We start from the raw sequence: 24,456 nt of genomic DNA on the forward strand, positions 1-24,456 counted from the left end.
AATTCAAAAATCTATAAAATACAATGATAAATATTCCTGTCTTGCTTGGAAGCTGGATTAAAACAGCATCTTTGCTTTTTGTAATATTATGTCAAACTGATTTTAAACATTCCCTTCCATTTATACTTCAAATCACTCAGCTCTTACTTACTCCTTGCTCCTTCCACCCCCAAATATTTGCACATACTAATTTTAAACCATTTGTTCCTCCCAATATTTCGTGCTTACCTACTTGCATTCGTTTCCCAGGACACCTGCTATGTCCAACAGAATTACGGGCTTCGCAGGAATATTCTCCACTGTCCAGTTTTGAAACAGTATTAAATTGCTATTTGTAGAAGAAAAAAATACATATTTACTTAAGCAATAAATCTATCAGTAGACTCCCAAAAGAACTGTGTTCCTTAAATTTATCATTAAGTCGGTCTTTCCTTTTCAGTGACTTAGGACTTTATACATTTTTTTTAAAATTTTACTTTATTTTTGGCTGCAGTGGGGTCTTCGTTACTGCACGCAGGCTTTCTCTAGTTGAGGCAAGCGGGAGCTACTCTTCTCTGCAGTGCGCAGGCTTCTCATTGAGGTGGCTTCTCTTGTTGCGGAGCATGGGCTCTAGTCGAGTGGGCTCAGTAGCTGTGGCTCGCGGGCTCTAGAGCGCAGGCTCACTAGTTGTGGTGCACGGGCTTCGTTGCTCTGCGGCACGTGGGATCTTCCCGGACCAGGGATCAAACCCATGACCCCTGAACTGGCAGGCAGATTCCCAACCACTGTGCCACTGGGAAGTCCCTAGGACTTTATATCTTTACAGTGAATTCAGAAATCTGCCATGTCTTCAAGGAGTAATTAGCTAGGCCTCTGTTTAATTTGACAGAGAAAGACTTAAATATATACAGGAAGTGTCTTTTTTAGTGTGTGATACTGAAAAAGTAGTACAGTTAGGAAGACAGTGGGCATTTTTAAAAGTTTACAGCACATAGTAGTATTAACTATTGTAGGTAGTTCTAAGTCCTAGGAAACACCATTTATAAATAAAGGCCTCCTTGGCCTTAAAGGCAGTTTTCTAAGTCACAGTGAGTTCACTGCAGCAGCAAACAATGAACACTTCCTCTAAAGAGCCAGAGTTACTACCAGGAAGTAGCATAGGGCCTAGGAAAGCCTTAATGTCATTTATAGGATTACAACTTCTATCAGTTGTAGAATTTGTGAAAATTATGAAAAGATAAAGTCCAACCAACCCTTGTTCTGTCTACTCTGTGCCAAAGCAACTGAAAGGCAAGACTTTGATGTAACAGGCTTCATAGTAGTTTAGCACCTCGGAGAGTTTCAGGAAGGAAGGAAGGAAAGAGGGAAGGAAGGAAGGAAAGAAAGAAGGAAGGGAGGCAGGCAGGTAGACAGGAGGAAAGAAACAATGGGTAGATAGATGGATAGAAGGAGAGAAGTTCGTTAGGTAGTTAGTAGGAGGGAGGGAATTCAGTGTGTTCTGGACACCTTCAAGAATCCTGCCAGGACCTACGGAGGGTGAGAGGGGTGCTCAGACCCATTCTTTCAGTATCCTCCTGTCACACCCTCAGTACCACAGTGGTCACTGCTGACTGCGTCCAAGGGGGCCATGAACCTCTAAGGAGCACTTCCTTATTGTCTTGTATCCTCATGTAATATATGTGCCTAAAAACAGCCAGGGTTTTGATCTATTTACGGCCTTTTCCTCTCTTTTCCCTACCCACTACCCACATACCTCTTCTTTCTGTATCCTTCAACATGGTGCAATAGAAAGCATTCCCTTGTGTATTCTCACTTTATGGAATCATCAGTCCCAAGAGCCAGACTCCTTTAAAGATATTCACCATGAACTCAAAGCCAAGGTTATGTATAAACAAAAGTTAGACTAAAACCGAAAATGATCTTCCAGGATATTATAACTGGTGATTAAAAGGAAGCCGTTGTCTTCCATACACTGGAGTCTTTGTTTTGCTCATTTTTCAGAAAATAACCCATGCTGGTTCTGCCCTGGTGCACCCCTTTGACATCACAGATATTTCAAGGGTTGAGCTGAGGAAAGTGAATCTATATCTTTTCAGACTTGGCTTGGGGCTTTTCATCACCTGCTCTGAGAAAACACAAATTTGTAAAGTAAATATAGCCAAGTGTGACCGCAGGTTTTCTACCCAATTTCTCAGTGTAAAATCACTTGGACCTGCTGACTGAGCCTGCTGATGCTGAAAGGGCCAGAGCATCCCTTCCTCAGGGAGTAGCCACATCAATCCACCGATATGTTTATCTTTCAGTCACTTTATCAATATGCTTTATTACTTACCAGAGGATCTAGTTTTTAAATGTTATCATGCACTTGTAGATTGAAGGGATGAAAGGAAATATTATACCTCCTCTAAAAATTTATTAAAATTTTTATTACCACGCCTTTAAGATTCTTTTGATAGTGGTTGTGATAGTGATTCTGCCTTGCTGGAAATGCAGCATTTTTAAACTGACATATTACTTTGAATCAAAAAAAAAAGCTTCAAATTTAATTGTCTTTTTTTTACTCCCACCTCTACCCTAAAAAGTCAGAGTCAAAAACAGTAAAAATACTTTTATTTGTAAATGTCATTAACTTTAAAGATCTTATTTACAGATTTCCAACAGGATTCCTTAGAAAGGCTTTTCAATCGATCAGACAATCTGGACTAAATCTAAAGTAATAGATACTCAAGTCACAAAGTCAATTGTTGACGAGCTAGTCATGGAAGAGTTTAATGACACAGACATCCTATCATAGGTTGGCAAGAGTCACTATTCTCACAAGGCTGGTACTGAGGTCAGGGCATCCCCAAGAGAGTTTTCTATTTAAAAAATTTTTTTTATTAAAGTATAGTTGATTTACAACGTTGTGTTTGTTTCTGGTGGTGTTATACATACATGTATATCTCTATTCTTTTTCAGAATCTTTTCCCTTATGGTTGATTACAAGATATGGAATATAGTTCCCTGCACTATACGGTAGGACCTTCTTGTTTACCTTTTTTAAAAAATATTTATTTATTTATTAATTTTTGGCTGCGTTGGGTCTTCATTGCTGCGCGCAGGCTTTCTCTGGTTGCGGTGAGCGGGGGCTACTCTTCGTTGCGGTGCACGGGCTTCTCATTGTGGTGGCTTCTCTTGCTGTGGAGCGCTGGCTCTAGGCATGCAGGCTTCAGTAGTTGCGGCACGCGGGCTTCAGTGGTTGTGGCTTGCAGGCTCTAGAGTACAGGCTCAGTAGTTGCAGTGCATGGGCTTAGTTGCTCTGCAGCATGTGGCATCTTCCTGGACCAGGGCTCGAACCCGTGTCTCCTGCACTGGCAAGCGAATTCTTACCCACTGAGCCACCAGGGAAGCCCTGTATCACATTTTAGATTCCACAGATAAGTGATGTCATATGATATTTGTCTTTCTCTGTCTGACGTACTTCACTTATTATGATGATCTCTAGGTCCATCCAAGTTGCTGCAAATGGCATTATTTCATTCTTTTATATATAAATATAAAAGAATGAAATATATGTGATATATATGTGTGTGTGTATATATGTGTGTATGTATGTATGTGTGTATATATATATATATATATATATATATATATATACAGCACATCTTTTTTATCCTTTCATCTGTCAATGGACATTTTGGTTGCTTCTATGTCTTGGTTATTGTAAACAGTGCTGCTATGAACACTGAGGTGCATGTATCTTTTCAAATTAGTTTTCTCTGGATATATGCCCAGGAGTGGGACTGCAGGATCATATGGTAGTTCTATTTTTAGTTTTTTAAGGAACCTCCATACTGTTTTCCATAGTGGCTGCATCAGTTTACATTCCCACCAACAGTGTAGGAGGGTCCCCTTCCCAAGGGAGTTTTCATGCATTTCCCTGGTATTATAAATACGAGACTGCACCTAGTACCTTTCCAGGCCTGATCCATCATCACGACTCCATCTTGGCCTGCGTCAGGCCCCTGGTGCAGACCTTTTTGCGTCCAACTCCCTAGTTCTCTGTTTTGTCTTCTCCTCTCCTGTGGCAGCCTTTTCCATCACTTCTCTGTATGAGTGCCGCCATCTTTCCTGCTATCCTTTCCTCTCTCTACTTAACGAGCAATGGTATCAGCCCTCTACTCTCCATTATTTTAGTTCTAATATTTTTTTTTCCAAATGCAAGACAGTTATTAGGCCAATGCTTGAAATGACCTTACCAGAGTTCCAGATTTTGTATTCATTGTGTATGAGCTGTTGGCACTTGGGGAGCCAAGTTTTGGATTCTCTAGCAGACGGATGCCATCCTTAAACCACGTGTATTCAGGAGCCGGGTTGCCTTCTTTGTCTTGACATTGCAACTCCACCACAGTTCCACGCAGTGCAGAACTGGGTACTTCACATGATGGAACTGCCGGAGCCACTGGAGGATGGAAGTCAAATGGCACTGGTTATTTACAAGCTAAATGAGGATTTTAACAGCCAGCTAAAGATGGATTTATTGGACACCTGTGACAGAGACTGGCTACTTGTTCAAGAGACCCACTTCCTTTCCTCACAGGCACACAGCTAGACCACATTTGTCAGTCCCCTTGTAGCCGGATGGGATCACATGCATGAGTTCTGACCAATGGAATCTGGGGAAAAGTCATATATGCTATTCCCATGCCTGATCCATAAAAGCTTCCTGTATGATTCTCCATCCATTCCCTCCCCCTCCCCCTCCCACTACCAAGGAGGTGTCAATACCCATGGTGACCTCAGAAAGCTATGTATCAAAGATGTCATGCTTACATTAGCTTGGGTCCCTACTGATTTCATTAAGTAGGGCAATATAGTTCCACCACTGCTATCTCTGTCTCCAATTATTTAGACTTTACTTACATAAGAAAGAAACTTCTATTATGTAAGCCACTCACTGAGAGTTCAGGGCTTGCCTGTTACACTTGCAAACACTACATTAGCTACTACAACAGCTATTCTTTTCTAGATAAACAATCTCTACTGCTCCCCTCATCAATGATTTTAATGTATTATTATCAACTATATTCCAACAAAGTCAAACCTGAGTATATTTTCAGGATCAGTACTCAAACTAAAATCCCATTCAGGCCAAGACAGAGAATACCTGAATTAAGGTTATTCTGGTCCCAGGGATTTGTAAAGTAAACCAGACTTTACTTAAATCCAGGAAAACCCAGAACTGTCTGTGTAGGCAGAGTTCTAACACGGTCCCGCCAATTCCCCGGCCCTGGTGTATGTACACGTTCTCTCAGTTATTCAGTCAAACACAAATGTAGGTACTACTCTGAAGGGATTTTAGAGATGTAATTAAGGTCCCAAATCTCTTGTCTTTAAGGTAGGGGAGATTATTTAGATGGGTCTGCCCTAATGACATGACCTCTTTTTTTTTTTAATATTTTATTTATTTATTTATTTAGGCTGCACCGGGTCTTGTGGCATGCAGGATCTTCGTTGTGGCCTGCGGACTTCTTAGTTGCGGGCATGCATGCGGAATCTAGTTCACCGACCAGGGATCAAACCCATGCCCCCTGCATTGGAAGCGTCGAGTCTTACCCACTGGACCACCAGGGAAGTCTCCACATGACCTCTTTAAAAGTAGTTTTCTCTGGCTGGTCACAGAAGGGAAATTCAGAGATTCAAAACACAAGAAGGATTCAACATGCTTTTGTTGGGTTGTAGATAGAGAGGCCCATGGCAAGGAATGTGGTGACTCTGGGAACTGAGCGTGGCCTCCAGCTGATAGCCAGCATGGAAAGGGGACCTCAGTTCTACAACCGTAAGGAACTGAAATCTGCCAACAAGAATAAATAAGCTTGACGGCAGATTTGCTTCCAGAGCCTCCAGTCAATAATTGAGCCCAGCTGACTCCTCGATCTCAGCCTTGTGATATCCTGGGCAGAGAACCCAGCCACATTTTGCTGAGCTTCTGATCTACAGAACTGAGAGCTAATAAATGGGTGGTTGTTTTAAGCTGCTAAGTTTGTGATGATTTGGTATGTAGCAGAAGACTAATACACCAGCTGAATCTCCTGCAAGGTCTTCTGAATGAAATTTCTTCTATAACAGTAAGTACATCATTAGAATTTTAGAAAGAGCCTGGACTATGTAGAAAAAGGAAGAGGAGTCGTTTTATTCTCTTTGCTTAGTAGTTTATAGTAACATCTATGGAGAAGAACTGATCATTTCCTCCACCACTTGTCATCATGGGCAGTTACTATCTATCAGTGAGTCTTAGAGTAACTAAATATATTGGCTTTGAAGTTAACCCCATCTGGATCCAAATCCTGGCCCAGATACTTACTAGCTCTGCAGCCTTAGGAAAATCACTTAGCATCTATCTCCTCATCTGTAAAAATCAGGTTGTCAGTGAAGATTAAGTAAAATTACACATGTGAAAGAGCCTAATGCATACTAGCTGCATAATAAATGCTAATTTCCTTTCTTTACCAAAATAACGTCTATACTTCCCCAGCCTACATTTAAAAAAAATTATTTTATTGAAGTATAGTTGATTTATAATGTTGTGTTAATTTCTGCTGTACAGCAAAGTGATTCAGTTATACGTATATATACATTGGTTTTCATATTCTTTTCCATTATGGTTTTATCACAGGATATTGAATATAGCTCCCTGTGCTATACAGTAGGACTTTGTTGTTTATTCATTCTATATATATAGTAGCTTGCATCTGCTAATTCCAATACTTTTTTTGTTTTATTGCTTTTCTATCATCTCATTTGAGACTTTTTTTTTTTTTTTTTTGCAGTATGCGGGCCTCTCACTGCTGTGGCCTCTCCCGTTGCGGAGCACAGGCTCCGGACGCGCAGGCTCAGCGGCCATGGCTCATGGGCCCAGCTGCTCCGCGGCATGTGGGATCCTCCTGGACCGGGGCACGAACCCGTTTCCCCTGCATCGGCAGGCGGACTCTCAACCACTGCGCCACCAGGGAAGCCCAGAGACTATTTTATATGGTAAGAGAATTACTACCTATGCTGAAAATGATTGAAAAATAAACTCTTGATAAAGCAGAAACTAACACACCATTGTAAAGCAATTATACTCCAATAAAGATGTTAAAAAATAAACTCTTGGGGAAAATGCTTCTATGTACAGTGGAGGACCATTAAGGTTTACCTGAATCTTAACTGAAAAGAGATTTTGTCATAATAAGTTAGTAACATTAACATTTAAGCAGCCAACGAGGTGAAAAGGAGTAATAGCCAAGATTTTGCAGGAACAGCGGTGCTGGTGGTCCACCTTTATAACTTCACTCGCTGGGGCCCTGAGTTGCCTCATTGCTCCAGGGCTGGATGATGGGGATGAGGGTGGGAGCAGTAATCACACAGATACAAGCACATCACCTAATACTTCTAGAGTGAGTGTATCCTCTTCCAGGTTTTGACCTTGTTCAGATGGGGCACTAACTTCACAACGATATTTCCCGGCATCATTTCTCGTAACATTTTTGATCCGTATGCTGAAATCTATCATCTCAGCTCGATCTTTAAAATCTCCTTTTAGAAAAAGAGGACAATGATGTTAATAATGATATAATAATTTTCTATATACTACCTTTCTCTAGTCACTTCATTCAGTAACCACTGCATTTATTTTCCTATTAATAAACTCAATTTAAAAATTTTAAAATTGTATATGAGTGCTGCTCTTTCAAACTTCTATTTCTTTTTTAGAACGTCATACTATTCACAAAAGAACACTCAGCTCCGTATTCCCATATTTTATTTGAAAGAATTCAACACTCATTCCTGCCTCGTCCCCTTTCTAGTATGCTAGAATAAATAGATTCACATCTTCAAAAGATACTGGAGAGCCTAGTTTAACTAGCTGGAACAGTAACTTTATGTGTGGTGGCTTGCATGATACTGCCACAAAAAAGAAGGTGAGGGGGTCTTTAAAAACATTCTTTGGATTAGTTTTTGATAGTAATTTGTGCGGAATTAAAATAGTGTTTTGTATCACATTAGATTAGCATTACAGAAAATTCAAGTAAAGATAGCTGTGCTATTAGGCCTCTGCTGCCCGTAATCCTATCTTAACAGGTAAGAACCACAGGGATATTTTAAATTTTCTATGAACTTTAAACATTTGCTCACTTGTTTAATTCTTTAAAATTAAAGTAAAACATATTTTAAAATAATAACCTGTTTATTATACTTAAGTTATATTTCCAACTTTTTAAATAATTATAATGGAAAATTTCAAGCATGCACAAAATTAGAGAGTATAGTAAAATGAACCTTAACAAACCATCACCCAACTGTAATTTTAATCAATGCTACGCCTGTCTTACTACATCTGCACCGTTAACCACTGGATTAATTTGAACTAAATCACAGACACCATTGCATTTTATCTATCATTACCAATACTTTAAATTAAAAGCTCACTATATATTCAACAAGAAGGATAGGGAGTAAAGAAATGTATAACAATAAAAAATGTAAAAAAGAAAGCACTGGATAAGGGTAGCTGTATTTACCTTCCCCTAAGTCTTAACTCCCTAAACTTCTCAGTGATGGCCTTGCTTTCTCAATGGTGATATGGAAATAGGGTAAAGTTACTACAATTGAGCAGTGACCCTCCATCCCAACCCCACACCATCTTTTCTTCCTTTCCCACAAGAGTTTAATCTACTGGGCCAGCAAGAACAATTGCATCTTACATCCTCTAGAAGTGAGGTGAGAAATGAGGGGTCCAGGGCCTCCATGGAGTTCATGCATGGAGGTGAACTTCTTCTGTTCCCTGTCCTCTGTTTTTGTGGTTGTTGTGTTTTGGGTCTCAGTCTCTGTTGGTTTCATCTCACACTTACAGAAACACATTCTCAGTCATCAGCCATGTCCTGCCCTCATTGGTTAATTAAAGGACCTGAGGTATTTGGTGCTCTCTTGCTCTCACCTTATTGAGTCCCAGCATCTTACCTTGAAGAGCCTGTTGATAGTAGACAAAGGAGACACTGCGCCCCAGTTTCTTCCACTCCAATCTGGAGGAAATGGTCTTCTTTGGGTATTTACAGGCTAAAATAACCTCTAGGAACATAAATAAAAAATACTTTAAAAAAAATTGTCCCTCTGAAATAATATTTTACTTAATTAATAAATTTTTAACATCCTTAAATTATTATTTTATCCATTCATTCATTTATTTATTCATAAATTTCCTCAACAGGTTGGCTTAATTCAAAGATGAATTGAAAGCATTATGATTATTTCGCAAAATAATTTTGTGACACTATGCTACTTTCCCTAGTTCTTGAGCTTCAGTTATCATCTGTAAAATAAGATAGTATCTCATAGAGTTGTTGAGTCTTCATATACAATAATATATGCAAAACACACATGCCTGGACATAGTAAGTCTTTAAAAATGGCAGCTATGATTAATTATTTATCTTTTTATTCCCCATCTCAGTCTTCAAGGAGTTTACAGTCTGGTAGAAGAGACAAATAAGACAGTGTAATTTCAGTCCAAGGTGATGAGTGCCAGGATGGAGGTAAATAGTGGATGCTTCACACCTACTGCCTAAGAAAGGCACTTAGCCCAGCCCAGGCCATGCTATGGAACCCCAAATGGTCCCTCAACACGCTACATCCTCACTCAGATCCCTTTTTTGATAACCTTCTCTGAAAATACATTAATACACACCCAATATGGTCTCCTAATAAATTATTGACTCCCACCCCTCACCTCAATCCAGAAAAATTATTCAAAGATTTCATCTTGGCATCAGGTTTAACCGCCTCAATGTAGCTCACTAAGGTTACTTTACCACGGGCAATTTACTGCACTTATGTCATTAAAGAATTCCTGGAAGTACCCAAGGAGCCCCCTCTTTTAACTGTCCAAACAAGACGACGGACGGAAGAAAAACCCAGGGCTTGCCTGCCAACTACTTCAAGTTGCCAAATGGAAATCTCTAGTTCTAACTTTTTTTTTTTTTTTTTGCGGTACGCGGGCCTCTCTCTGTTGTGGCTTCTCCCGTTGCGGAGCACAGGCTCTGGATGCGCAGGCTCAGCGGCCATGGATCATGGGCCCAGCTGCTCTGCAGCATGTGGGATCTTCCCGGACTGGGGCACAAACCCGTGTCCCCTGCATCGGCAGGCGGACTCTCAACCACTGCGCCACCAGGGAAGCCCTAGTTCTAACTATTTTTAAAGTATGTTTCAGCCAGCTCTCTGGAGTGTCAACTTCATATTTTTTTTAAGTTTTTATTTTATATTGGAATATAGTTGATTTACAATGTTGTGTTAGTTTCAGGTGTACTGCAAAGTGATTCAGGTACACATGTACATATATCCATTATTTTTCAGATTCTTTTCCCATATAGGTTATTACAGAGTACTGGGCAGAGTTCCCTCAACTTCATATTTCTGAAACTTTTTTCCTCCACAATGCATACAGTTTGACCTAAAAAACACAGTATCTTTGACTAGAAGAGAAACTATGTTAAAATCCTTCTCATACCTCTGATTTTGATGTTAAGCAGACTTAATGCCGTTAAAAAAAAATAATTCAGGATATTACGTGACATGGTAGATTAGAAAGCAATACTTACAATATTTATCCCAGGTTTTATTAAAAGTATATATATAGATGTGGACAAAAAGCCTGTATGAATATGTATGAAAATATTAACCCAGTGATGACTTCTGTGTGACAGAATTATGATTTTTCTGTTAAAATGTTGTTTCTAATTTTTTTTTAGTTTCACACACATTGCTAAAAATATAGAAATAGAATAACAGGTAATGGAAGATAGAAAGTAGGATAGAGAAAAGAAAGACAAGGAAAAATAATCCAAAATTTGTTTTTAAGGATACCTAGGTTTTTTTTTTTTTTTTGGATGCCTAGTTTTAAAAGGTTTTATGTTACAAACAGACATCATTTTACAGGCATGTTTACAATTATGCTACACAGACAAATGTGTGCCGAGGGACTTGTCTGAGGAAACATGGCTCTGTTCTGTTGATTAAGGAGAATGGGTGGTGGCCTTCCGGAGTCTTGAGCTCTAGATAGGTTTCCTTCCCGTATTTTGTTGAGTTTCCAGCAATTAAACACACACCCACACTCATTTTTAGCTCACACTCCTAGGTCTTAGGAATAAATTTACACTCAAATAATCATATTGTTTCACATATTTAACTGGATACACACACACACACACACTCCTTTTGGTGAATTCTTCCTGATTTCTATACTCATTACTCTATGGAAAACCTCTGCAGAAATTATGTTAAAAATGTAACCAATGGTTTTCTTAAGTGAAGTGACTCCACTCCAGCCTCAATCTCATTGACCATATAAAATGTGAAGAAATGGTCTATGCAATTTGTCCAAAATATATTGAGTATTTACTGTGTGTCCGGCATTGTTCTTGAGCTATAGCAGTGAGCAAAACAAAGATCCCTCCCCTTTGGGATTTTACAATTTGCAGGGGGTCAGACACACAAGAAACATCACGAAGTGAATTATATAGTACGTTAAGAGGTCATGAGTGCTATGAAAATAAGAGTAGATCAGAGTACAGGAAGTTTGGGAATCTGGGGAATGGGGGTGCAGTTTTAAAAAAATAGAGTAGTCAGAGTTCACCTCATTTAGAAGGTGATAATTAACCAAAGACTTAAAAGAGGGAATTTGAATTTTTGAATTTCCTGGAATCTGAATTTCGCCTTGTGGTTCTTTGGGAGTGTTCCAAGCAGGGGAACACCTTGACCTCAAAAACTGTGAGAAACAGTAAATCTACTGAATCATGGGGCCAACATCTGAGGATAAAGAACCAAGTGAACTGAGAAGCTAACTACCATGGACTCTCCTCTCTCTTTTCAGCCCAAATTCAACATTCATGGCCAGCATAATTTTCTGTGTCTAGCCCTCGGCATTATTATGCCATAATATGGTAGTTTAAGGCACAGGCTTTGAAGTTAGACCTCTGCCATAAACCAGATGTGTGATATTGAGCAAATTATTTAACTTTTTTAAAAAAAGATGTGATTGTGTTCACATCTGTAAAATGACAAGAACAACATTACTCATCTTGCAAAGTTGTGGTAAAGATTAAATGAGATAATATATTTACATACTTGGGTGCACATGGTACTCTGTATATAGTCCATGTTCCATAAATGGTTATTATTACTTTTACCCATGAGGCACTTCTCTTACTTGTAGCTGTAAGCTTGCCTTGGCATGGTAGAAATCCATACTTAATACCATCATAAATCTACCCCCAAATTACTCAGATTTGAGCTAAAGTGTTTCCTGTGTTTGAGACAGTAAAGAAAATAATATAGACATAAATCATACTTTCTCAAAGCAAGGCATATTAGAACAGAAAAATGCGCCAAGTTTTTCTATTAAGATGATTATTACATTGCCAAAAATATCTGTTCCAGTTTGGATTGAGAAAAGATAATTCTTTGTTTGGAAAAAGCATTTGTTCAACATGTAGCAAAATAATCACTTTAAGGAATCACACAGCTAGAATCACTGTGAATTTTAATTTTTCTAAGATTCTGTATTGTTGACTCTTGTTTGATTTCATTCTCTGTGCTCAAGTTAAAAATCATCAAAATCTTACATAATGCAAGAAGAGAATGTATACTACCAAAGTAGTTCTGGAGAATTACCATAAATTATTACTTCTGTGGAGAAAAGCATGCTATTAAATTCTGATTTATTTCTCTCAGGGTTGTGCTCTCTGCATAAGGCTGCTCATGTAACTTACAAGCCTGGCAGAGCAGCGCTCGCTTTACTCTCATTCTGCTTTTGGCATCACTATGGGAGGTGATACAGAAAAGCAGTACTGAAAAGAAGGAATTAATTAATTCATAATTGTTTGAAATCATAGAGACAAGAGACAAAAAACTGAATGAATTGGGGGGAACACACATATACACAAATCATAAAATATTTTAGTACAACTCAACAACAAAAAAACAAACAACCCAATCAAAAAATAGGCAGAAGACCTAAATACACACTTCTCCAAAGAAGACATACAGATGGCCAAGAGGCACATGAAAGATGCTCAATATTGTTAATCATTAGAGAAATGCAAATCAGAACTACAATGAGGTATCACCTCACACTGGTCAGAATGACCATCATTAAAATGTCTACAGATAACAAATGCTGGAGAGGGTGTGGAGAAAAGGGAACCCTCTTGCACTGTTGGTGGGAATGTAAGCTCGTGCAGCCATTACAGAAAGCAGTATGGAGGTCCCTCAGAAAACTAAAAATAGAATTACCATATGATCCAGCAATCCCATTCCTGGGCATATATCCCGACAAAACTATAATTTAAAAAGATACATGCACCCCTATGCTCATAGCAGCACTATTCACAATAGCCAAGACATGGAAACAACCTAAATGTCCATCGACAGATGAATGGATAAAGAAGAGGTGGTACATATATACAGTGGAATACTAACTACTCAGCCATGAAAAAATAAAAAAGCCATTTACAGGGGGCTTCCCTGGTAGTGCATTGGTTAAGAATCTGCCCGCCAATGCAGGGGACATGGGTTCAAGCCCTGGTCTGGGAAGATGCCCCATGCTGCAGAGCAACTAAGCCTATGTGCCACAACTACTGAGCCTGCACTCTGGAGCCCGTGAGCCACAACTACTGAACCCAAGTGCCACAACTACTGAAGCCCACGTGCTCTGAAACAAGAGAAGCCACTGCAATGAGAAGCCCGCGCACTGCAACGAAGAGTAGCCCCCGCTCGCTGCAACCAGAGAAAAGCCTGCGCGCAGCAACAAAGACCCGACACAGCCAAAAATAAAATAAATAAATTAAAAAAAAGAAAAAGCCATTTGCAGCAACACGGATGCCGCTAGAGATTATCATACGAAGTGAAGTAAGTCAGAAAGAGAAAGACAAATACCATATGATATCACTTATATGTGGAATCTAAAATATGACACAAATGAACCTATCTAAAAAACAGAAACAGACTCACAGACATAGAGAACAGACTTGTGGTTGCCAAGGGGGAGGGAAGGTGGGGGAGGATAGACTGCGAGATTAGGGTTAGTAGATACAAATTATTACACGTAGAATGGATGGACAACAAGGTCCTACAACAAGGTATAGCACAGGGAACTATATTCAATGTCCTGGGATAAACTGTAATGGAAAAGAATATAAAAAAGAATGTATAATGTACATATGCATAACCAACCGAGTCACTTTGCTGTGCAGCAGAAATTAACACAACATTGTAAATCAACTATACTTCAATTTTAAAAAGTAAAAACAAAAAAAAGTTTTAGACTTTAAGTAAAATTAAGTTACTGCATAAAATATCCTAAAAGTGAAATGTTGAAGAAGATAGATAGAAATTTATTTTTGCTTTATGGAAAGCCAAGTTGGAATGATTGGAGCACATATAAAATAGAATCAAAATGTAATTTTTAATTAAAAGGAGCAGAGGCGAGATTAAAAAAATAGAAAATACTTACTTGGGAGTAAATAAGACTAACATTTGATTGCAATAAACATAGAAGGATTTTCTATTTTCTATCTGTAGAAGGATTTATTTTAAAAATAAAACACATTTTAAAGTGATATAAAAATGGTACAGGGTTTTAGTTTAGAGTGTTGGAAATGCTTTGAAACTAGATAGAGGTGGTGGTCACACAACATTGTGGATATAATAAATGACACTTAATTGTTCACTTTAACATCGTGAATTTTATGTTATGTGAATTTCGCCTTAATACATTTTTTTAAAGTAATGTAATACTAAAGAATATACTCTTGGCATCCTAATTCAGATATCATGGCGTAGGGCCTGGGGAGGCAGGGATGAATATCCACGGTATCCAGCTGGACCCAACAGTAAGATCCTCCAGAAAAGTAAAAAGTGAGAGAAATTAACTTTGTTTCCTTTGTCCCACATGGATATCCTGCTCCATCTTTTCCTCTCACTGTGCTCACTCATTGGCTTTTCCAGTCTCCTTTTTGGCATCTCACCCAGCCGTGTTTGTCTTCCCTATAAGTACTCCATAGTCCCAAATTACTACCAATCATTAATTTCTTTTTCCCACCTCTCCCCATTTAAAGCTACGTCATGATAAAGAGTGTTTTATTAGCTTAATCATGTAAAATATTAGGACTTCAAAGAACCTGAATAACCTAAATAATTATTTAAGTGAATGACTGATTCACTGATTCTTATTATAGCATATTATTATTTAACAAGCACATATAACTTACTCTATGCCGGGCATGACTGGTTAAATACTAGATCATTTAATTCTTCTCACATCAGGCCCCCTTTTTAAATCTTTTTCTCTTTACTCCAAACCTATCTCTCTCCAACTGAGGGAAACTAAGACATGCCTAAAGAAAAGGGATCAGACATTTGAAATCAGTTTCTTAAATGTTTATGGTCTAAAGAAGCATCACATTTAAGAAACAGTAATTTTTCAGGTTGCCCAGTATTATTAATGTGTTCTAGGTAAAAACCCTTCAGAGAAGTAGTAGATAGTCAACATTTGAAGTAAATCTATAAAGGCTTATAATTCTTTTTGGTTATTAGATCCTTAAAAAACTTTTAATTGTGATAAAATATACATAACTTAAAATTTACCTTCTTAATGATTTTTACTGTACAGTTCAGTAGTGTTAAATACATTCACATTGTTGTGCAAGCAATCTCCAGAACATTTTCATCTTGCAAAACTGAAACTTTACACCTGTTAAATACCAACTCCTCCCTTATAAATATTTTAAGAGGCTAAAATAAATAGCAAAATGATACCCCAACAATAGGCTATATTAACGTTCTCTTAAATATACGGAGTGGGGTTTGCAGTGTTAATTCCCATTTACCAAATTTAGCTGACTGGAAACTTTGCAAGATCTCCTTCTCCCAGTTTTACAAATTAGATTTGATTTGTTGCAGATACTTTATGTAATGAGACATTCTTTGTACATCAGGTCTCTCGCGGAATGTCCAAAATTTCTACTGAGGAGGCGGAGAAAGGGGGAAACAGCAGGGAGCAGCATTTCAGCAGGGGAGTTAGCGTGAAGTGAGACAGAGGTTCCTGACAAACAGAAAGGCACTAACGTGTGTCATCTCTGAGTTATTTCAACAATACGGACCGTGAAAATCAGTAAGGTACTCTACCTTGATATTCTATTGCTGTGACTACTTGATGATCTTTTGAGGCAGAGAATCCATAGGCCTTATGATCTGAAAGATTAAAACAGATAGGATAATTAAAATAGTGCAAAAGGCCATTTTCAAATGTTTGAATGGGATGCCATATTAAAGAAAACTAGCCTGAAGTTTGGTGACAGTTTCACACAATTCATAACACATAAGTTTTAAAGTATCAAAATAGGAAAAGCTCAGGCAAACTGTACGTTTTTTCCATTTTCTATATTGTGGTTTTGCCCTTTAAGCATTTCCCAAAGCAGAACTCATGCATCTATTTGCGCCCCTCCCCGCTGCTGCCCCCTCAGACAACACACTCTCACAAGCTCAACTGTTAAACAAGAGTTTATGTCCTTAATTCAGCCTAATGTGCGATCTAGTACTGTTACAGGTATTGCCCCCTGCAAATAAAAGCTAATTATTTTTAGTGCTTTATGTAAGGACATAAATTGCTTTATGAACTTATCCCTGACTATACCTATATCATATAGAAATGAGTCATTCAACGTATTTACTATGAAATGTACATAGTACATACATAGTATGTACATGATATATACATAGTATATATGTACATAGTGTATACATAATATATAATGATTATAAACTTTGTGTAATAAAGGTCTGATAAAAAATGCAAGCAGAACACCTTTGTTATCCCCCTAAACGGTTCCATGATTTTCCAATCCTGGAAAAATCACTGATCTATAAGACTGAAATCCCTAATGGGATCTGATATGATGATGATGATGTTGATGACTGATGGTGGCGATATTATCAGTTTCCCCACCTGATGAAATCCACATTTTTTTCAGGTGGGGAAACTGATGCACTGAGAGGCTAAGAAACTTGGCCAAGGTTATATTAGTAGTAAGTGGTGGATCTGGGATTTTAACTTACCTAAATTATACCCAAAGCCCACATTGTTTATTACTGTTCTATACTGGGCCTCACATCACGTTCCTCCCAAGCTGAACTATGAGGAAGGTCTGCAGATTAACAAAGGTGCCTGGTGGAAAAGTCCACTGGTCTAATGAAGACGGCATAGGTTGAGAAATTGGTGGTAATAAGCAAGGCAAGGACTGGCTCAGAAGAATAACAGGAAGGTGGAAGCTAAGAGACTATGACTGGAGAAGTAGGACACTAAGGTAATCTCAGAGGAAAGCTCTAGATAAAGCTTTCTCAATGTTGACACTATTGACATTTGAGACTAGATCATTCTTTGTTGTGGGAGGCTGTCCTGTGCATTGTAGGATGCTTTGCAGTATCACATGCTTCTACCCACCAGATGCCAGTAGCATCCCTACCCCCCTACCCCAAGTCATGACAACCAAAAATGTTCCTAGATATTGCCAAATGTCCCCTGAGTGTAGCATGGGGAAGTCCTACCTGGTTGAGAACCACTGCTCTAGACTTACAGCTAGGCTGGTTTGACAACCCAGGAATAGACTTAAGGAGGGCAAGGAACCATGAGTTCAAGGATTTGGAAAGTTCCTATAAGATCAGAATTTCTTAACTATGAAATAATTTATTATACTTTTGTGAAGGAGAGAAAAATCCTTCATATGACATGGCATATTATCTTTCAATCATTTATCTATAAGTACCTTGACATGTAAATGAATCTTCCACTGTGCCGGATTCTATCACTCCTGAAGAATACATGCTATTCTGGATAATTTTTTCTTTTTTCTTTTCTCTCTTCTCTTGGAAGCCTGGACAGCAGATCTAATTGTGAAATTAAAAATCTCAGAAAACTATAAACCTCAAATGTCTAGCTCAACTGTTCAACACTGTTTAAATATTCAGGTTCTACATATCTCTAAATTGCAAACATCTTCACTAAGGAAATTGGCCAATCTATGTGAAGAATGTAGGCCTGAACTGATCCTTTTTACTGCCCTTGTAAATATATTTGTATAAAGCAGTAACCCACTTGGCTCAGTCTTAGAGAGGTATTGGAGCCACCAAAGAGTAATTTCAAAATAACTCTTTTGCTTGCATATTTCAAAAACCATGAAGGGGTCCAAGAAATCTTTGAAAATACTCTATTTTCCCTTTTCCATGTACTTTTGTCACATACTAGAATATGTCCCATAGTCCTCTGAACTGCTCCCCCCACCAGCCCCTCATGCCTTTCTTTTCCAGCTTCTCCTCTCCTGCCTCAATTTTATTTTGTAGAGTCCAAAAGGAGGGTTTGGATTTTCAGAGAGCAGAGGAAGGGAAGAGACTAAGCTGGCCAAGCCAGAATCCTCTTAAGTGAGCTGGAGAAAAGTTAGGGTCTCATGGGTCCTTGTGCATTACACCCACGTTTAAATGACATGATCGCTGAATGTTTTTCCTGTGATTCTGATTCTAAACCACTATTCTGTGAAACTTTCGAAGTACACTTTGAAAGAGTCTCTTTTCTCCTTTAGAAATGTGTAAATTAGTGTGCTCAGAGAAGTTCCAATTATGACTGGCATTTCTCATGACTTTTGAACTATTTTATTATACTTTTTAGACAAAACAATGAAGATTCATATTCCCTAGAAACCAGTTGAGAGGACAATGTTGGCAAAATAGGAAAAGATAATCTTTGTTCCCTTCACATCATGTCTTTGAACTTTTCAAACACCACATTGCCTACTGAGAATGTTTATTTTCTTTAGGAGTCTTGGGCCTTCTTTCATTTGAGGCAAACATTAGTCCAATCTGAGACTGGAAGATTTAGGACCAGATTGAATCATCTTTCCCTTTTCCTATTTTTAAAAAAATTAATAATTAATTAATTTTGGCTGCGTTGGGTCTTTGTTGCTGCGTGCAGGCTTTCTCTAGTTGTGGCGAGTGGGGTCTACTCTTTGTTGCGGTGCACAGGCTTCTCATTGCGGTGTCTTCTCTTGTTGCAGTTGCAGAGCACTGGTTCTAGGCATGCAGGCTTCAGTAGCTGTGGCACGCAGGCTCAGTAGTTGTGGCGCACGGGCTTAGTTGCTCCGTGGCATGTGGGATCTTCCTGGACCAGGGATCAAACCCGTGTCCCCTGCATTGGCAGGCAGACTCTTAACCACTGTGCCACCAGGGAAGTCCCTCTTCCCTTTTCTCAGTTCCAGTTTTCTACTTGCTAAAACTTCCTTTGAGAATTATTTCTTTAATTTTCAAAAATCACTTTTAAAGTTCTATGGAAAATAACAGCTGTTAATTTCAGGAATGTTATTACTTCCCTCATAACTTTTGTATGTATATATTTGAATAGAAAAAAAATGTGTCTCAGACAAGGAAAAAGAAAGGATTGGTTGAATTGCAAAAGCTATGAAGGCAAAACAATTATAACGGGGCTTAGTACTATTAAATTAATGAATAGATAGCATTTCTTGGTAGGCTGAATATTTCCTTCAATGATTTTAAGCATCTTCTCCTAGCTGTCTTGCTTCCTCTAATTCCATTTACTTCAAGGTTTGCCTTTAATTAAGTAAAAATATTTTTTAAAGTGTAGTCACTTACGTTGAACTTATTTAAACAGAAAGCTCTAAATCTTAAAAAAAATATATAAGATTTCTACTGTTTTCCAGCCTAAGTCTTCAAATTCAGTTTTATTTTTCTAACTTGAACCCAATAACTCTATGAAAACAAAATGTTTTGTATCAGTATTTCACTAGCAGATGTTAGGAATAGGATCTGTTGGCCGTATTCTTTTTTTTTTTTTTAATATATTTATTTATTTATTTGATTTATTTATTTTTGGCTGTGTTGGGTCTTCGTTGCTGCACACGGGCATTCTCTAGTTGCGGCAAGCAGGGGCTACTCTTCGTTGCTGTGAGCAGGCTTCTCACTGAGGTGGCTTCTCTTGTTGCGGAGCATGGGCTCTAGGTGCGTGGGCTTCAGTAATTGTGGCACACGGCCTCAGTAGTTGTGGCGCACAGGCTCAGTTGCTCCGTGGCATGTGGGATCTTCCCAGACCAGGGCTCGAGCTGTGTCCCTTGCATTGGCAGGCTGCTGGCTGGTTTCTTGAACTGATTTTTCTTTCTTCACTTTTCTTGAGTAAGTTAAGTGGAAAAATAAACAAAAACTTGTCAAGTAGGACCGCTGGTTAAGGTCAAAAATTGTTTTAAACCTAGTTACAAAATGTCTTTCATAGCTATGGATGTGTTCCAAAATCACTGGCAGTTCATAAAATGAGATTAAGAGATGATTGTTTCCATAACTTCTAAATCTCCAAGTCAAGTAATTCCTAGTAAATAAAACCTTTGTGATTCTTTTCTCCCCCCCACTGTAAGAATGAAAGTTCTTATATGTCTATCACCCGTCTAAAATAATTTGGTTTGACTAAGAATAAATATGTATTCACACTATCACAACTTAAAAATTTACTATAAAAGTGTTATTTAAGTGAACACTTTTCATTGAAAACATGATTAGGAAAAACTGATATGTTACAGAGGTTTTGTTTGTTTTAAAAATACATTAGAGAGGACTTCCCTGGTGGCGCAGTGGTTAAGAATCTGCCTGCCAATGCAGGGGACACGGGTTCGAGCCCTGGTCTGGGAAGATCCCACATGCCGTGGAGCAACTAAGCCCGTGAGCCACAACTACTGAAGCCTGCGCGCCTAGAGCCTGTGCTCCACAAGAGAAGCCACCACGGTGAGAAGCCCGCGCACCACAACAAAGAGTAGCCCCTGCTCGCCACAACTAGAGAAATCCCGCGTCCAGCAACGAAGACCCAATGCAGCCAAAAATAAATAAGGACTAATAACTAACTAGTAAGGACCTACTGTATGCCACAGGGAACTCTACTCAATACTCTGTAATGACCTATATGGGAAAAGAATCTAAAAAAGAGTGTATATACGTATATGTATAACTGATTCACTTTGCTGTACTCCTGAAACTAACACAGTATTGTAAATCAACTATACCCTAATAAAAATAATTTTTTAAGTACATTAGAGAGATACCGTGCATAAAAGCAAGTCATAAAAACTGTGGGTATAAATTATTTCATAAGTTTTCAAAAATAAAAATTAATAGCCGTGTGTTTTCTTTTTTAAAATTTATTTATATTATTTTTTGGGGGGCTGCATTGGGTCTTCGTTGCTGCATGCGGGCTTTCTCTAGTTGCGGCGAGCGGGGGCTACTCTTTGTCGCGGTGCGCGGGCTTCTCATTGCAGTGGCTTCTCATTGCGGTGGCTTCTCTTGTTGTGGAACATGGGCTCTAGGTGTGCAGGCTTCAGTAGTTGGGGCACACGGCCTCAGCAGTTGTGCCTCTCGGGTTCAGTAGTTGTGGCTCGCGGGCTCTAGAGCACAGGCTCAGTAGTCGTGGTAGAAGGGCTTAGTTGCTCCACAGCATGTGGTATCTTCCTGGACCAGGGCTTGAACCCATGTCCCCTGCATTGGCAGGTGGATTCTTAACCACTGCGCCACCAGGGAAGCCCTTAACCATGTGGTTTAATCACTTATATACAATTATTAGAGTAACAAATATTTTAAAAATCCATAGGGCTAGCAGTAACAATAATACCATCCAGTATTTATTACAGATAAATATTTATATGGATAGAAAGTAACCTAATGAGGTAGGAATTAGGATATATTAGATAATATACTCATCTCTCTCACTATCTGTCATTCAACCATAATAGGTCATAGAAGGGGAGGGAGAGGGCTTCCCTTGTGGCGCAGTGGTTGAGAGTCCGCTTGCCGATGCAGGGGACACGGGTTCGTGCCCCGGTCCGGGAGGATCCCACATGCCGCAGGGTGGCTGAGCCCGTGAGCCATGGCCACTGAGCCTGTGCGTCCAGAGCCTGTGCTCTGCAACAGGAGAAGCCACAACAGTGAGAGGGCCGCGTACCGCAAACAAAAAATAATAAATAAGGGGAGGGAGAGGAGAGGGTGGAGGAGGGAGAGGAAGGAAGTAAGGGAAAGGGAGAGAGAGACAGACACACAGACGGACACGTTCTTCTAGTCTCGGGCCATTCTGGCCCTTCTTCTTAATGAGACATTGGCATCCTATGTTCAGAGAAAGGGGAGCCACACCAAAGCGCAAGGAGGAATAAAAGACGTCTTTGACTTTGGAGCTACCCATGGCTGATGTCCTGGTGAGTTAGTGATGACCTGAAGAATTTAAGGGTGATTTTGACAATGAATAAATTTTCCCCTTAAGAACCTAGCATCTAACAAAGATGTGACTCCACTCTGTTAATATCCTTATTTGACAGATGTGACAATTGAGAGAGGTTAAGTACCTTGCTCAAGGTCACAACACTAGAAAGCAGGGAAGCCAAGATGTGAATCTACCTACAGATACATTTAGTCCAGCTCCACAGACCTCCTCCCACCCCACCCCCTCATCCCCCGTTCTCAAATCTGTGCAAGGCATTGGGAGAAATCAGTACCAAACAATGCTACTCTCAGGCACTCTGCAGACAACTTCACATCCACTATCAATCTTTAGGGTTGTAAAAATATTATTCAGAGAGTTTATAACAAATTGCCATTTTAACAGAGAAAGTGTTAACGGACAGATGTTTATGGTGAATGAATTAATTTGAACAAACTTTGTACAAATATACAAACTTTGTATATTTGTATATATTTGTATATTATATACTGCACAAAAATTTTATGCTCCCTCCCTTTTCTGATTTTTTAATCATTTGAATACAAGAAGGACAAATGATGCTTTGGCACTAAGTATAAGTTGTTTTCATAAAACTAGATGCGTTAGTAAATTTAGGGAAACTTTCACAGTTTTCCATTACCCCAAACCACTGAACGATTCAATTTTTCATGTGATATTTGCAATGAAGTAAATAAATTAACTTCTTACAGTAAAATAAATTCTCAAAAATTTCAAAGAAATGTTCTTCAAGCACATCTTCAAATGTTTAATGGTGGCCAACAGCATCAGAAAGCCATCAGTAGCTGAATTTCTCACCAGATGCTCACCACTAGGACATGAAAGAAGCCCTTTGAGCATTCTGAGGTCTTTCTTTGACACTCCCCAAGTGACAACCTCAGCCAAACACAATTTGTTCACCAGTGGCATTGACTATAGATTTTAGATAGACAACAACAGTCAACTCAAATCCAGCAGACTCTCAGACAAGATGAGGAAATGCTGTCTTCCAACACTGATGCTAATAGAAATCACATACTCAATGTAAGGCATGGATATTAACCATTCTATGTCCTAATTCGTTCCCCCTAAGATTAAGGTGCCAGAAAACAATGGCCTTAACACTCTGTTAGTGTAAAATAAGAAATCGTTACTAAAGATGTCAAGTATCAAAACAGACAATGGCCAAGATACTAAAATGGGAGATAAACCTGAGTGTCTCTCCTCACTAATTGATTTGTAGTCTGGGTTGTGTCTCAGGAACATCCTTAAAATATAGATGGTACATCAGGCTTTGAGAACTTGATGATACTTTAATTTAAGATTATTCATTGCCCTTTAATGCAAAATTATAGTTGCTAATTCTTAAACTTCAATATAGTTTTTCAAGATTAGAAGTCCCACCACCAGCATTCGATAGTTACGTTTCTCAGCAGCAATAAACATACTAATATAATTGTCAAATAAACAATTTTTGAGAAGACGTATTGTTAGTCACTTCTCCAGAATTTTGATCAGCTCTGAGCAAAGAGCTAAAACCAAGCTTCTGAATCTGGATTCTGAACTCTGGTTCTGAATCTCTACAATATGCAAATCTGCACAGAAAGTCCTAACAACTGACAACACAGATTATTCAGTGGCTGTTTCGGCCAGGGGACAATGAAATGGTTATTCTACAGTCATTTGATATCTATAAATCCACTGAAGCAACATATGTGAGAAGACAGCTCTTTACCATCTGTTAAGCTCTCTCTATCCCCAACTCTATATAGATGTTTGTTTTAAACTTTCTTTACACTTCAAGAGTTTTATTTCTCCACCTTACTGACTGAATTTCAGGTATCAATAGCAACCGTTTAATGCAGTAAAAGTTATGTTTTGAAAGAGTGAACATGCAGCTATGAATACAAATTGTGCTTTACAGAGACTAGCATAAAAAGTATCAAAAAGATCTCTAATATCACCAGTCTGTTAAATTTATAATCTGCAAATGAAGTTATCTTTGCATTTCTCAAATGAAGATAGTGCACAGCTAATGTTTTCAATCTTTTTCTGAATTAGAAGATCTATAGAATACAATGAATAGACACATAACAGGAGACAGACTGACTGAGTTTAATAAGGCTTAAGCTTTGGGGTCCTCCCTTGCCTGGACAC

At 38.7% G+C, this 24,456-nt stretch overlaps 1 protein-coding gene across 4 annotated transcripts in view; it reads right to left on the bottom strand.

The window, feature by feature from the left end:
* Positions 1 to 24,456, bottom strand: part of JAM2 (junctional adhesion molecule 2) — a 66,361-nt gene that overhangs the window by 10,687 nt on the left and 31,218 nt on the right. The window contains exons 1-6 of one of the 4 annotated variants that reach the window (XM_027102040.1): positions 17,816 to 17,936; positions 16,179 to 16,244; positions 8,962 to 9,069; positions 7,384 to 7,536; positions 4,218 to 4,420; positions 229 to 328 (exon numbers count right to left, since the gene is read on the bottom strand). In XM_027102040.1, the coding sequence (XP_026957841.1) occupies positions 229 to 328; positions 4,218 to 4,420; positions 7,384 to 7,536; positions 8,962 to 9,069; positions 16,179 to 16,244; positions 17,816 to 17,873 (688 nt within the window). In that variant the 5' untranslated portion in view covers positions 17,874 to 17,936. Of the gene's footprint in view, positions 1 to 228; positions 329 to 4,217; positions 4,421 to 7,383; positions 7,537 to 8,961; positions 9,070 to 16,178; positions 16,245 to 17,815; positions 17,937 to 24,456 lie in introns of those variants that run through there. The other 3 variants (XM_027102020.1, XM_027102047.1, XM_027102030.1) reach the window with 3 other exon arrangements.

Source organism: Aethalodelphis obliquidens, unplaced genomic scaffold (genome assembly GCF_003676395.1).
Source record: "Aethalodelphis obliquidens isolate GAN/ISIS:26980383/991018 unplaced genomic scaffold, ASM367639v1 scaffold1, whole genome shotgun sequence".
Classification (NCBI taxonomy): Eukaryota; Metazoa; Chordata; class Mammalia; order Artiodactyla; family Delphinidae; genus Aethalodelphis; species Aethalodelphis obliquidens.